General features: G+C 39.5%; 1 protein-coding gene across 7 annotated transcripts in view; it reads left to right on the top strand.

The window, feature by feature from the left end:
• The window catches only part of ELAVL4 (ELAV like RNA binding protein 4), an 83,684-nt gene that overhangs the window by 12,432 nt on the left and 55,912 nt on the right, over window positions 1–15,340 (top strand). Inside the window, exon 1 of one of the 7 annotated variants that reach the window (XM_069863072.1) lies at window positions 5,280–5,436. The exons of 1 other annotated variant lie outside the window; for it this stretch is intronic. In XM_069863072.1, coding sequence (XP_069719173.1) covers window positions 5,389–5,436 — 48 coding nt within the window. In that variant the 5' untranslated portion in view covers window positions 5,280–5,388. Of the gene's footprint in view, window positions 1–5,279; window positions 5,437–5,722; window positions 5,863–8,323; window positions 8,495–8,999; window positions 9,273–9,499; window positions 9,648–15,340 lie in introns of those variants that run through there. 5 more of the 7 variants (XM_069863070.1, XM_069863071.1, XM_069863075.1 and 2 more) reach the window with 5 other exon arrangements.

A 15,340-nucleotide genomic window follows, 5' to 3' on the forward strand; every position in this document is an offset into this window, starting at 1 on the left:
GAGTTTGAGGGAGCTGTGTATCCTTGAGACTTGGGGTACCCTTTGGCAGCTTATTTAACCCTTATTTCTTAAGGAGTAGAATAAAATAGATATGTACATGCAGATATGACTGTAAGCTTTGGGTCATGAGGCAAACTTGATATACTTAAGCCATTTTAAAATTCATGTTCTTCTTTTAAGCACCCTGGGTTTGGGGATAGATTGCATGACATGGTTGACCCAGATGTGATTGTGAGCTTTTTAGAGTTGATGCTTATTTACATTCTGCCTACTGTTATTTATAAAATACTCTTACGTGCAAGCTGTTCTGATGAGAAGTGGGGCAATTAATGGCTTGTGACACTTTGCCTTTTCTTTTTTTTGTATCTTCCCTGGTTTTGTGTCCTTTCTATGTAATTGTGAGTTGCAGGAGATGTAACCTTTCTGCATGTTGCTCATTGGTCTTCTTTGATTCCTGCTATATCTCTTTTCTGATCCAGCCACCTTATGTTCTTTCCCAGATCTGACTGCTGTCTCAAAGCTTGGAAACATCAGCACATTAATTCCCCTTTCAGGTTTTTATTTTTGTTATTGATGCTATTTGGCATGAGTGCACTCTGTATTACAGATTGGTTTAAACCAAATCTGTCAGATTTTCTAAAATTAGGCAATGCTGGCTGAAAGACCTTGCTCTCATTTTTTATGAGGGTTTTTGTGCTCATACGTAGGCACATTAAAAATGGCTGAACTCATGTAAATCTCCCTGGTAAGTCTAGACTTCCTCAGTGTCTAGGTCCTTTCATTATTTACAAGTAAATACATTTTAAAAATGCAGTCATAAATCTTTGAAAACTTCTTCATTTGTGCTCAGTTGAAACTTTCCTAGTGGTATTATACAAAATTGACAGCAATGTAGAAATGTTTTAACTCTCCCTGTTGGTAGGGTTGAATCCTGCTTATGGTGATAAGCAAGCTGTAGAATGTAGGATGTCTGTACAAGTTTTAGTATCTCAAAATTTAAAAGGAAGGAAACAATATCAGGAGACTGAAAGCATGGAAATGTATATTTCTAAGCCAAAATTAAAAACTGGGTAGGAGTAAAAGAATTGCTGGTATCTTATTGCTATATTAATATGTTTACCTAGCATATATGCTGCCTTCAACTTTTCAGTCTTGCAGCACTGACTGCGTTCTTGAAAATGTATTGAAAATTGGCCAGGCAAGGCATACTGTGTAACTGAAGTGGATGCAAAGCATCCAAGGTTTGCAAAGCGTTAGGAGCCAGGAGAGGAGCATGGAGCCAAGGTGCCAAGGGCATCGCCTTTGGATGTGCTGCAGAGGTGCTGAATCATTGTATCCAAACCCTTCTTGCATTGTAGCAGAGATGCCAGCCCACCTCTGCAGTCTAAGCTTCTGCCCTGACATTCCTGGGAAGCATTTGTTGAGGGTATTCACTGACACAAATGCACGTCTAATCTGCATGAATGCCCAGCTTTTGGTTTGGAAAATAAGGATATGGTTCCTATCACTACAACTTCTCTTGCCATCAGAGCTATTTACATGTATTCATTTGTTACCTCTGTGCTCTGGTGTGCCCTGGAGAGTTTTGTTCCAGTCTCCCAGCATTCAGACGTAAGTATCCACAGTGGGATTTGCAAATACACACATCTTCAGAAAATTGGTGTGTGATACTTAGAGCAGCTATGCAGAATCAGTATTACATCTCTCAAGGCATGGAAAAAGTGGGCAAGCAGTGTTAAATAGCATATTTGTGCAAAAGCAGCTGAAGTGTGATTTCTGTGGGAACTGAGACTAACTTGTCTAAGCTTCATGTAACTAAATTCCTCATTTAGTGTTGTAATTATGAGAGGAGTTTCGTCTGGTTTTGCATTTAGTGCTTTAATTCCAGAACTCTTCAAGGAACTAGACTGTTTTTGGTATTTTTTTCTTTCCAGGTAGATGCATGGCATAGTTAATCTCTCTAGCATCAGGAGGAATCTCAGTACATGAAATAGAAACCCTCCTGCTGATGCAAAGTACTACAACTTGTTGGTTGGTCCACAGCAGGGGCAGAAGGAGGCAGGGACAGCTTCCTGTACTCCTGAGAGGGTCGTCAAATAAAAGGAACTAATAAAAGCTGTAAACCACAAATTATCTCTTGCACTTACTATTTCCTCAAATTGTATGATATTTCAGCCTTTTTTTGGGTAGTGTTTGATCATCATGACTTATGCATGTAGGAGTGAAACCTTCTAAAATTTTCTCTTCCTCAAATACATAGATTCACTAACCTTAAAGAGCAGTTGCCTGAAGAAATTTTTGTATCATGCGATGTTAGTCTTGGTCACCCACTCCTGCTTGATTTCTACAGGGCAGTTGTTAGGGTGTTTGGGGTTTTTTGCTGGTTCTTTTTTAAACTATTCAGTAGTTAAACAAACTGTTATATATACACTTGAATGTAAGCTGTTCAAATTACAGTGGGGGGAGGAAAAAACCCACTATGTTGGCAAAGAACCTGTTTAGCCATTTATTTTCCCTCTACCTCTCCATTCCACTCCCTTTCCCACATGTGTGGAGAACGGCAGTCTGCTTAATTGCACTGATTATTTTTTTGTTTCTGTTCTTTTCGGATGTCTGTTTTTATGTTAGATGCAATTGGCTTTTAGAATAATTTGGCTCTTAGTTTTTCCACCCGAGTTTGACTTTTGGTATCACTGAATTGCATGTTTAGGTTTTCATATTTTCTTGTCACTTCATGGGTGGTTCTAAAGCAGTTCATTTTTTTGTTTATATTTGTAAGGGTTTTGTGCTCCTTCATTTTCCTTTTCTTTTATTTCTGTTTTTTTAGTCAGTCATCCAGTGAATTTGCCAGTAGTGGAGGTTATTTTAAATTATTGAGATCTGCTGATGAGAAGACTGTGTGAGCTCAGTGTTTTTAAAGATAGTGTTGATGTGCTACCTTGAACTTGGAGGCTGCTTTTGCACAGGTTCTTGAATTACTGCATAGGGCAAACCCTAGTGCTTGCATTGTGTAATATTCTTTCCCAGCCCATTGTCTTCTCTTAAATCATTTTGTAGTTCAGAGCCATCTCTCTTACATGCATCTCCTTTGTTCCTTGTCCACCCGCACACTCCTATCTGTCAAACAACTAAATACTTTGATCAGAATTAAATAATAACTTTATGGTACAAATGTGTTGGAAAAGAACAATGCAGTCCTAGTCTTAAATGTTTAGTCCTTTGGACGAGTGGAAAGTGAGGTGATGGAAAATGCCAGGTTGTAGTTTGCAGGCAGCAATGTGTAAGTGGTTTGCTATAATCATATTAGGACAGAATTAAACAGCTCTTTATTTTGTACTGCAGTGAAATAGGACTGTTACTGATCATTTTCTCTTCCCTTTTGCTTTGATTAGCATGAAAACTTAGGCAGCAAAAATTACAGGAGTTCTGCAGCAATGCACAGCGTAACTGGTGTGAGAGGGTCTGAGTGAGTTTTGTGTCCTTGCACATGAGAGCTCTGGTGTTTCCCTAATAGACTGAAAATGAGACCACTGCTGCTGTTTAAGAGGTCTGTTCCAGCCACATTGCTCTACAGCTCGGCAGATGGTGGCATGTGAATGGTTTCATATTGATTGGATGGATTTGCCTCGGGGTAAGAGGAGTGTTGGTCCTTAAAGATGCACTTCTAATTTTTTTCATCAAAAAGAGTATAAATATAAAACACTTGTCTCTAAATTGAAGGAACATGTGGTAATCCAAGCACTGAAGTTACCTGGAAATAAAAAGTCCTTAAATAGATAATCACAAAGACCAAAAAGCCGGGGATACTTATTTACTACATGATTATGGTTTTTTACATTTGAAGAAAGTGACACTTTTAATTAGTGTTCAAGGCATATGGTGAATGAGAAAATAAGCTTATTTCATGCAAACAGAAATCGATGCAAATAACCTTTCTCCTCATATAAAGAGGGATGACTTGAAACTCAATACATATTCAAGAAGGTTAAGTCAGTACTGCATCACTTTAATATTAGTTAAAGGCCAACAAAGAAAATGACTACTCTGCATGTACTTACTCAGCAAGGATTGCTATAAATGAAAGAGTTAGATGGTAGTTAGTGGGGGATAAATCTGAAGAAGCCCTTGTCCATATAATGCATCTGTTCTTTAACCTCAGTAAATAACCTTTTGGGTTCTGCCTTAGTGCAGGTAGCTGCCAGAGATGCCTTAATTTTCCAGTGATTGATCCCAGCTGGTAAAGATGTTTTGTGATGCTCTTTGCTTTGTTTTATTGTTCTTCACACCTGTTTTGTGCTTCAGTTTTGTAAATGTTTTGTAAATCCTTCTGTATGAAGTAACTTTTCAAATGTGTTTCTACAGCACCTAGCACAAAGTTTTCAATTTCATTCAAACTTCTGGATGTTGCTGTAGGGTGAATGGATTTTTTATAGTAATGGAAGTATTCCTTGAGGTATTTGACCTTAAATGAAGTGGAAAAAAAAATACTTAAATAGCCTGGAGATGTGTAGGGACAGCAAGAATGTTGCTAACTTGAGACTTGGGTGCTGTTGAAAATTGGGTCCTTTCAGCGTGTTTCAGTCTTGTGCTCTGATGTGTACAACAGTGGTTTCATAAATGAATTTAAGCCAAAATATGTCACAGCAGTATCTTACCAAGTTGTCTACAAATTTGCTTGAAGGCTTAGTTCATGTTTTCTGACAGACGCTACCCACATGTGAATTATTTGTGTTGAATTTTGTGTTGTGCTGAACTTAATGCTAATTTTGTTTCCTCTGCAGTACAGACCATTTATATGGGCGTGCCTTCCCTTTTAATTATGCTTTGTTCTTGGAACTGATTGGGTTTTATCATTTAGTTAGTTTTTGCTGAATGAAATGCTCCTGTATAAATTTTAAGGTCCCTTTAAAAAAAAAAATCAACAACAGAAGTTATTTTAGGCTTTTTGTAGGCTTGCTTCTGGGAAGGAAAGGGCATAAAATGGTGTGAAATGTTTTTTTTTTTCCTCCTGCTTGATAAGTGTAGGGGGTATTTATGCTGTATATCACAACTAGCAGCTATTCCAAGAAAAATCTTTAAGATGGTTACTTGAATCTGTGTACACTGCCCACCTGGTGGTTATGGAGTGAACTGTTACTTTAAAGAATAGTTTAAACAACAGCCATGTTTGGGGCAGGCTAATCTTGCAAAGAGAGCAGTACATATAACAGGAGTCTACAGTGTGATAAGGGGAAAATTCAGCTCACTGACTAGATGTTTTAATGTGCGAACTCTAGGGAAATAACATATTGACTATTCTGTTGTGCGCAAGAAAATTGAAGAACCCTTTGCAGACAGAGGGCTTGCAAAGGATTCTTTCTGTTTCTCTTAACCAGAATCTGTGGCAAGATGTTTGAAATCAGCAGGACGCTTAATGCTGCTTTGTTAAATAATGAGGTAATATTTTGTCACTTTTTCTGGGCAGCATCTGTTTTTCTCCTTTTTCATATGTCTGTGAAGGATTCACTTTAATCTTATGAAAGTAGAAGATTTTTTTAAAAAAATCATTCTTCAATTATTTTTCCTTCTGATGCTTTTGGAGAATTGGGTTGTCTTTTATTTGCGGTTTCAATCGGCTGCTGTTGCCTAGGACATTATGCCACGTAAGGCTTCTAAACTGCACAGAGTAGGTAGTTATTAACGCTGAATTGGCTTCTGGTATAGTCCATCTGGGCTCTGTATGAGAGAGCTTGCTAGCGGCTACTGATGCTAAGATACCCGCAACCTTTGGGATGTATGCGTGGTGGAGAGGGGCTCAGTGATATGAGATCACTTCTTTTAAGGGAAACTGTCATTAATGAGTCAAGAAACTGCTCATTTATGGTAAGGAGAGGGAGGGGGGGCTGGGAAACAACCCTGTGATTTCATTTTGATATTGGATTAGCTGTTTAAGACAAGTTTTTTTGTGGGGATGGAAGATTGCATTAAAAATATGCTTTGCTCAGGGGCTTGCTGGCTGATGCTGAAGAGACTGTATTAGAATCTGATGCTTTACAAATGTCACAACTGTGATGCGGTGGTCAGTCCCTTACCCTGAAAGATAAATGGTATTATTGGAAATGCGAGAATAAGGTTGACTTTTTCAACAATAGGATTCTGCCTTTGTCTTTAGAGAGAGGCCTCCGAGGACATTAGTGTTTGTTTTAGTGTTCCTCGGAAAGACTGCATGTGTGGGGTCCTTTTTGGGAAAGTGGTCAGCGTGCAGAGTACCTGGATTTATAGAATGGACAAGAGCTAATTTTTTAGGGGAGTAGTGTGCAATTCTAGTTTCAGAAAAATGGCTGAATCTTTTGATATGCATAACGAATTTATAGTAACAAAGTAGGCTGAGGTTGAAAAGACTTAAAAATAATTTCTGGGTGTCTTCTTCAGCGTTATTAACCCCTGAAGAGACCTTAAGTAAAAATTTGCATTACAAATTTAGCTTTAATATTCAATGTATAGTTGCACGGGAACATATGGTAATATACTAGCTCTGTAGCATTTTGATGCCTGTGTCTTCAGTCTAATAGGTCACTTAAATATTTGAGCTATGAAATCTATCTTACAAGCTAGCTGAATCTTTACTAGTTTTTTACCAAGCTCCAAATGTGCTCAAAAAGAAGCATGGTGAGAGAAATCCTCTGCAGCCTTTTATATTGTTCATATTTTAATTTCATTCAATTCAGTGCTCATTCCACAAATGGATTGCATGATTCTTTTAAATGTGGTTTTTCTCCTTGCTTGGTCTGTTGGTAACTAGATTTTATAAGCTTTCTATATTTTGTGTTTTATCGGTGTGTATAGTCTGTGTGCATGTGTTCCAGTGTGTCTGTGGTTGAAGGAAATTTAAAATACACAGAATGTCAGTTTTGAGCTTCGCAGTGTAGAGAGCATATTTATATTTAATCATTGTTCTAGAAGTATGATTTTTTTTTTATCTGGTTCAGTATTTTTTAGAATGGTTTCGGTTGGTTGTAGCCGGGTTTTCTTTCCTCAGGAAAGTGAGCTTATAGCATGGCCCATCCCAGCTTTCTCCGTTTTTAGCTGTTTCGTTTAAAAATGCTTGCGATGGTACTGAGTATTTAAAGAACATATTTGGCTCTTAAATCGAATGTGTGAATGGTAAAATTAAATTACTCCTATGTATGTTAAAGGAGCAATACTTGGTTGCTTTAGTTGAGGTGAATGTAAATTCAAGGTTAGTTGAAATTAGTGTGCCATGCCTGGTTACTTTGGCCAAAATGTGCTTTAGGAAAATAATGCTGAATAAGAGAAGGAAATGAATACTTCTGAACTTGAGTATTTTTTATAAACTTGCTGTAGTCAGGAGAGGGTACAATATTTCTGTTCGGGAGTGAAGTTTTGTTGGCTAGTTTGTGGCAGTGAGCAGAGGATTAATGAGCGTGCATTGTTACATTGAGCACGTTTCTCTCTAAGCTTGGGGGGGTTCATTTCTTTTAAACACCCAAAGTTCGCTGTTATTTTTTTTTCCTGTAGAGCTGAAGAATAATGAAGCGAGGTGGGGAAATAATTCTGAAATACTGCTGTCGTTCAGGGGGAGTGCTCTGGTAAATGGGTGTCTGCTGTGCCTTAGACAGCAGCATCAAATCCAATTCTAAAAATGCGCTTTAAAAAAAAAAACAAAAAAACTTAGAGGGGTGAAGGAAGGGAGAGATGGGTTGATTATTAAAATCGATAGTACCTGGAAATAAATGCAGCTTTAAATGCACGACGAAGTGCTTTTGTTGTGCCTTTAAGCCTAGAGGCAGATCATTAAATATGCATTTCTCCGGAAAGCGACTGTCGAAAAAGATAAGGTGGTTAAAAGCCGCCGGACCTGGGAGCCGGGCGTGCAGGAGGTAAGAAGATGTAGGCACCGAAGCGTGGCCGAGGTGTGACATAGCCGGTGGGGTGGGAAGAGATGGGGGTGAGAGGGGTGGGGGGGAAGAAAAGGGGGAAGAAAATAAAAAATACAGGGATGCGTGTTGTTTCTTCAGCCGGGCCTTAATTACTAGACACAAGCAGCAGTTCAGAAATCTGGTCTCTGTTGTTGTAGAGGTCACGGAATCATTAACATTGTCAATCTGGCCGCGGCTAATTTCAATAGCACCTGATGTCGCAACGCCCCCCCGCGCGGCGGCGGCCAATGAGCGCCCGCGCGGCGCTGACAGATGGGCCCATAAATGGGTGTCGAGGGGCGCCGCCGCCAGCCAGTTCCAGCAGGGCTCGGCTCCGCTCCGCCCGCCGCCGGGGGCCGCCGGGACCGCCGACAGACCGAGCCTCGCCGCTACTCCGATTATTATTAACCCTAATATTAATATTATCGCGGCACAAACGTCTAGCACTGTGCTTTGTGGATCTTTTTTAAAAATAATAATAATAATAATAAAAATTCCCTGAAACCTTTCTTAGCAAATCTGTAGAAGAGTTGAAGCCTTTCAAGACCCAATATTTGCCATTAAGAATGGTTATGGTAGGTATTAGTAGATTTAAAATCGGATCGTAGCGGGTTTATATAGAGATAGATGTAGAAGCTAACATATAGATTTTCCCCGAATCTGCATCATTCTCAGTCTGTGTTTTCACATGAATTTAGTTTTCTGCTACTGATTTGTTTGTACATGATCTCTCCTTTCCCACCCCTTCTCCCTTTCTCTCTCACCCCTATCTCGCTTTCTTCTCTTTCATATTTAATGTGTGTGTATCCTTTAATAAAGGATGTACTTTGTCATTTTAAGGTAATTGCGATTTCTCTCGGAATAAAGGAAAAAGCTCATTTCTAATGCAGGGCTGGTATGTGGCTAACTGAAATGCAAGAGGAAGAGGAGGCTTTTTTTAAGGGGGGGGAGTTAATTTCCACATTGACATTTTGGAGATACAAATGCAGAGCAAAATCCGGGGTGGGGGGGGGTGGGGGGGTGGAAGGAGGGGGGAAGCCTGGAGATTGGTAATTTTCTTTTGGTGGACTGCGCAATAGGTATGGTAATTTTAAAAGAGGGTGATTTATATGAGCTTCAGTAAATGCTGCATATTGTATTTCAAAGAGTTTCCTGTCATGACCTCATAAAAAGAGGAGGAGGCTTGTATGTGTTGCAGTGCCTAGTATATGTCGATTTTGTTGCATCGTTGGGCAGCAGCGCTGTAAGAAGGAATGTCAGCTTTTACATAACGCTCTCTTTGCTTTCGACTCTGTGAGGGGCTGTAAGGGTCCATCTTTGTGATCACAGATGGAGTGGAATGGCTTGAAAATGGTAAGTGAACGGGGAGAGCCTGCTTGTGGGGTTTTGTCTCGCTTCTCGCGTGCCTCGTGGATTTCTTTTGTTCGGGGTGGTGGATCCTGAGTCATGAAATAAAATTAGGGAGCCTTGTTTATTTTTTGTGGGATATGTCTGCGTGTGTGTATATATATATCTGTATATCTATTTAACGTATCTAGCTGTGATGGCACTTCGCAGCGTTTCCATTGAACGTTGCATTTCAGTCGAGCGAGGATGGTCTCTGCTGACAGTCGTGGTGTCATTGTACCGCATGTGCCTGGCGGATCGGGCAGCCGGTGATGCCTTTTAATCTCCGCTTGTATTACACCAGCCTTAAATACAAACCTAATAATCGCCTCTAAAATCCAGGTATTGCGTTTCCTATGGAGCCGGTGCTGTAGAGGATGGATGGATGGGTGGATGGAAGGGTGTGTTTTTTCTGTCGAGGTTGGGGGCTGGTGGGGGAGCTGTGTTTTGTGCTTTTTTAAAATGCCGGGAGCAGTCAAAGCCATTTATGTGAAAAATAGTATTTCTATTTTTAGACTATATTCTCCTGGCAGAGGAGCCTGGACGCGCTCTTCTGGTCCCCCCCCCTCTTTTGTGCTTTCCTTACAGATTGTGCAAAATGGCATGATCAAATACAACTGCTGGGGACTTCGGGCTGTGCCGAGCGGGGCGACCCGAGGTGGGGGCTGGGACCGAACCCACACAATACCCATCCCTCCTGCCAGCCCCACGGGATGCTGGGGGGCGGTGGGGGGGTGAGTGCCCACCCCCCTTTTCCCTTAATTTAGCGTTTTTCAGACTTTTGCCGTGGATATTTATTATAAGCGGGGAAACAAAGCGACGGTCTTTTCCCATTCTTACAGGATTGCCTTTGTCTAGCTGCTTGTTTTGATGGGTGTAAAACAAATAAGATTAGACTGAGCAGCCGAACTGAAAGCGATAGCTGGGAGGAAAAGCCAATGAAAGGTTGCCGGGGAAACGAGCATAGGGGAAGCTGAGTGGGGGAGCAGGTGGCAATCATGTGGGAATACTGCAAACAGTGTAAAAAAAAAAAAAATATAAAAAAAAAAAAGCAGGGGCTACCTCGATTATCTCTGCTGTTCTTTGTGGCAGTCACAACTTTAATTATTCTTTATAAATAGGTGTTAATTACATTTCTGGCTCAGGCTTACAGTGATTTCTAGAAATCTGGTTTTAAGCATCTGTTCTTTCTCCTGTGCAAAAGAGGGTTATCTTTCTTTTTTTTTTTCCTTCCCCCTCCCTGCTGTGAAATTGTACGTGCAAAAAATTGCAAGGAATCCTGTGAGGCAGTATAAAAAAAATGTAAATTATATTGAATGAAGTTGACAGAGGCATAATGGTGAACTCCCACAGCTGATAGCTTCTGCAAATCATTTCTTAGAATTTTCCAGCAAATGTCCCTATGAGAACAGTAGGTAGAATGAATTTACCCTAAGCAGTGATTTTGTGTTAAGTGATATTGGTATTTTTACGAAATCAGATGGTTATATGGCAGAGTAATCGGTTTAGGAGAGTTCACCATATCCTAGGGTTTATGCACTGAGTGGAATTTACAAAAATAATGAGATTATTTTCCTCTTCGTCTCCAGCCCCACCTTTTAGCCACAATCTGTTTTATATCTGCTGGAGCAATATCCACTTCCAATGTCAGACTCCTTGTGGCAACTTTACTTTTTAAACTGTGGCTGAATATTTTGCTAATTGTGATGGGCTTATTGTAGTGGCAGACAAAAATAGGAAATGGCAGAAGATGCATTTTTAAACAAGGATATTGGTGCTAGAAGTGTTAAAGCATAGTAAGATTAGTAAGCGGTAGACAGTAGTGTAAAAGATATAAAAATGTGGTTGCCCAGAAAATGCTTATCTATCACACATCAGGAGGCATAAGAGAAACAGAGTAAGAATGTAGAACACGCCTTTCTTTCTGTGTTCAGATTTCCAGATATTTTTACTTTCTTCCTTTCTCTGGTGGAGGGTTACTTTGAATGCAAACTCAAGCAGGAAGGTTTGTGCTTAGTTTAAATATGAATAAAAAGAACTTGGATCCCTCCCCTCGTAATTTGCTTTGTTTTAAGTATTGCTTCTGCTTCCATCCTTTCTGTGAAGTAGTAATTGAATGGTCCTCTGAAAACTGCACTGCTGTATGATGTAGAGGGTGGGAAAAATCTGTGTGTGCATGTAAAATTCTGTATCTTAGTCTCTGCATGTGCAGAGATGTTCTGATCTGCATTGTAGTTTTATGCTAGTAAAATAATTTTTCTTCTGTCCAAAACAGAGATACTGTGTTCTGAATCTGTTAACTTAGTCATGACAATAAATAAGGGTGCCTTTTATTATACACAGCTGCATTGTTTGGTTTAACAGTCATCAGCTAGTAGTTACATTTTGATTTTCTGTGCAATTTGGTGTTTCTACAAAGAACTAAAAATAATGTTATCCTTGTTTTATGGCGCACGTGTTCCTGCCCTGATCTTCCTCTTTTCTTTGTTTTAAGATTATATTAATGAATACAGCCTGCATGAACATAGTGACATTTTCTTTTTGCATATAAAAGGTTGCATTGTAGATCCTCATATAGAAAAACAGCTATTAAGTCAGTGAAATTTAATTCAGCCTGTTATGGGTGATATACTAAAATGTTAAAACCCCTTTCTGTTCAGACAAAAAGGTGGAGATAATCTAATTGTCTTTAGACATGACAGTTTCTTTAAAAATGTTGTCTTGGTGAGATAGAATGAATGAAATTTTATAATTGGATATTGATACAAGGTTAATACCAGCCATCAGTTTAAAACCCTATCTATCCCTACGTACTCTACTAGTCAAGCTCCCGTGCTTGATACAGGAATGCCTCTGTTGACAGGCTTGGTTGCCTCCTTTGCTTTCTTTCTCTTTATTAATTTTACCTTTTTGAGCTCTCTCAAAGTGAGCCCAAGCTGTTGTGACAAAGGATAGTTACAATGAGCTGGAAGGGGTATACTTAAAAATCCTATCTGAATGGGTTTGGAATAGTCTTCATCTTTATTTGGTCCTGTTAAATATTGTGACTCTATTGAAAGAAAATCCAGTTGCGTTAACCTTATGTATATTGAATGTATTAATTTTTTGGAAATAATATCTTCTAGGTTACAGTGAGTTTTTTCCTCAACCCTTCCTACTTGGTATGCTGGGAGTGTACTAATTAAATGCAGGTTATTTTCTGTGTGTAATTGTTATACTACTGGTATATAACCTAGAGCCACTCTGCACCCCAAGGTTTTTCAAAAGAAATAAAGTATGATTGCATCCTGTATCCTGGCAGGGGAATTTGTTTCCTTTAGGAACTTGGACTTTCAAAATAATTTGAGCAAACACCCCAGGCAAGAGATGGGCAGTGGCAGAGAATATTAGAGGAGAGAGATGCAGATAACTTGACAAATCCACTTGTCTGTTTTGGCAGTCTGTGTCCACTAGACAACTCATTTACATGCCTGGGCACATTAAAATGTACATTTGTTTGTCTGTGGGACAGCTGACTGGATACAGTCCGATGCACTGGCAAGTGCTGCAATGCAGTATTTTTTCAATGTCATTGGGGTTTTTGGGGAGAAGTGGGCGCAAACAGTCTTTTTGCAAGTGAGGCAGTGTTAGAAAGCGTGGTACCCCTGTGAAGGACAGGCCAAATATCACTAAATTTACTAATCTGATGAAAAGTCACCCCTCCCCCATTGCTTTCCTCTCCCTCTCTTGCTCTTTCTCTTTCTTTCCAAGTAGAATGGAGGAAGAGATGGGTATGCAAGCATTTCTGTCTGTGTTCATGCATGTGTATCTTCCCTTCGCATTGGAATGGATGCTTAGGAAAGTGCTGGGATTTGTATGAGAAGTGAAAGGTTATTTGTGTAATGTAGTACTTTATAATTGTTTGTGTAAATGTCCAGTTACCAGCAGAATAGGACTACCAAATAACTTCAAAAGCAAGGCACGTTTGTTTATTTTCTGAATTTAGCAGAGACTAACATTTCAATTCAACAAGTACAATAGATTTAAACTTAATACAAAATAGTGTTTCGTGGGGACCTGTAACCTCACCTTAGTCTTTGCATTCGAGAATGTTTAACCATTTGAGATAATGTAAAGTGAAGATGTTGGAGAAACAGATATTCTAAGACTGCTTGCTTGCTTTTTTCCTCTCAAATGATCAATCTTTACTTTAGAAATACTGGAATATTTTAGGTGTAGGGGGCTTTTGTAGGTCACTAGCTCTACAGTGAGAAGAGGAAAGGAGGGAGAAAAGGTCTCAATGTGTCAGAGGCAGTAATTGTCTAAAATTAGCCATCTAGAAAAGGCAAGAAAGGCTTGGAGGAAAGAGGAAGCACAAATATGTGAAACAGCACTGTGCTAGTTGGGGAGATAATGAGTGATAAATTTGAACTGGTGCAGTGGTGTGATGCCCATTAATTTCTCAGAACCTTGACTTTGCAGGTTTGTTACTCTGTTGTTCACACCTTTAATTATAACTAGTTTGGGATGATAGCTTGGGGCACTGAAGATGAGACCTTTTTTGTTGTTTACTTATTTAAGAATTCACATAGTTTGCAGTAGCATTGGAACATCAGTGTTAGAAATTAAATGCTTTCAGACAAGATACAATAAAAATGCAATTAATTTTTGCAACTATCTTACGTTGTCTTATTTGTAGCATTTATATTGCTTGCATAAATTCATTAAGAATTGTCTCAATAGAACCGATTGTTAGACTATTCTGACAGAAAATGAAGATCAAGCAGTGTACCTGTTTTGGAGCTCCTAATGCGTTATCACTTTTTTAGGGCCCTAAAAAGTCGGGAGGAAACTGAGAGTCAGTCTTGCCTATTGTTCTACACTTGACTGTCTTACACAAGGACTTCCATGAAGAAAATCTGTAAAAGTCGGGGAAATACTGCATACCAGTTAGGAATCGTTAATTAAGTAGGACAAAAAGACAAAATGCTGAGAAAATTAATTAAAGGTTAGCTAAACCTTTGTGTGTCCCAGGAAATGCCTTAGCTGCACAGTGAAATACAAGCCTGGCTTTGACAATATTTAGAGTCATGATGTATATAAATTTCTGTAGTATGCCTTTGTTGCTAAGGCACATACAATTGCGTCAGCAATGCTGTTGTGATGGGAAATTATGTCCTTGAATTCTGGAAAAATACTTAATTTCATTTTATTCTTTCAGTATTTTTTATTGCTATCAAAGATCTTACACACTACGGTTGGTATTTTTCCTGGTCTGTAGCTGTGCACCAGTATTTTTCGGAAGCGGGGGGGTAGCGTATTTGGCTTTTGAGCATTAAGAACTCTTGGAGGGTAAAGGCAATATAGTAATGTATGCTTGTTTCAAAATGGACGCAAATGACTATGGGAGGTGGTTCTTTCAGTCGCAGTGCTTCAAGAAGGTTCCATGCGTAATGCGCCTCTGTCCACGTAAGTGATTTTTAGTGTTGGCAGAGGACAGCAATGCTGCTGGAGCCTTTCTAGTAGCGTAAGTCCTTCAGATCCAGCCACTCTGCTGCACGCCTGGCTATGTTCATCAAGCTTTGGAATGGAAACCAAACAGCTCGCTCTTTGCTTCTGAGTGTTGTTTGGTGGGAACATCCCATCTGACCCTTCATGTAGAGACCAAAAGACTGCTGCTGGAGCAGGTAACTGCACTATGCTTGGGCCCTGTCTGTTGGCCTGTAATTGCATGCGTGCTAGTTGGAAGTAGTCGGTTATGTTCTTCCAAGCACTGGGAAGTATTTATTCCCAGGTTGAGTGCTGCTGAAAAGCTTTTGTAGGGATGTGAGAGATAAAGGAAGCTTGTCCTTATTTTCCTCCCCTTACGAATATTTCATAATTGCTTAATGGAAAACTACTGAAGAGAGCAATATGGACAATTTATAATTTATGGTAGATCTGATTAATCTTGTAATGTTATGCCTTAATTGCCCAGTGAGGATGTGGAATTCCAGGAACTGACTCTGTCCCTTTGTCTCTCCTGGTGTACAGATCAGAACACTTACCAGAAGTCC

This window comes from Phaenicophaeus curvirostris, chromosome 8 (genome assembly GCF_032191515.1).
Source record: "Phaenicophaeus curvirostris isolate KB17595 chromosome 8, BPBGC_Pcur_1.0, whole genome shotgun sequence".
Lineage (NCBI taxonomy): Eukaryota > Metazoa > Chordata > Aves > Cuculiformes > Cuculidae > Phaenicophaeus > Phaenicophaeus curvirostris.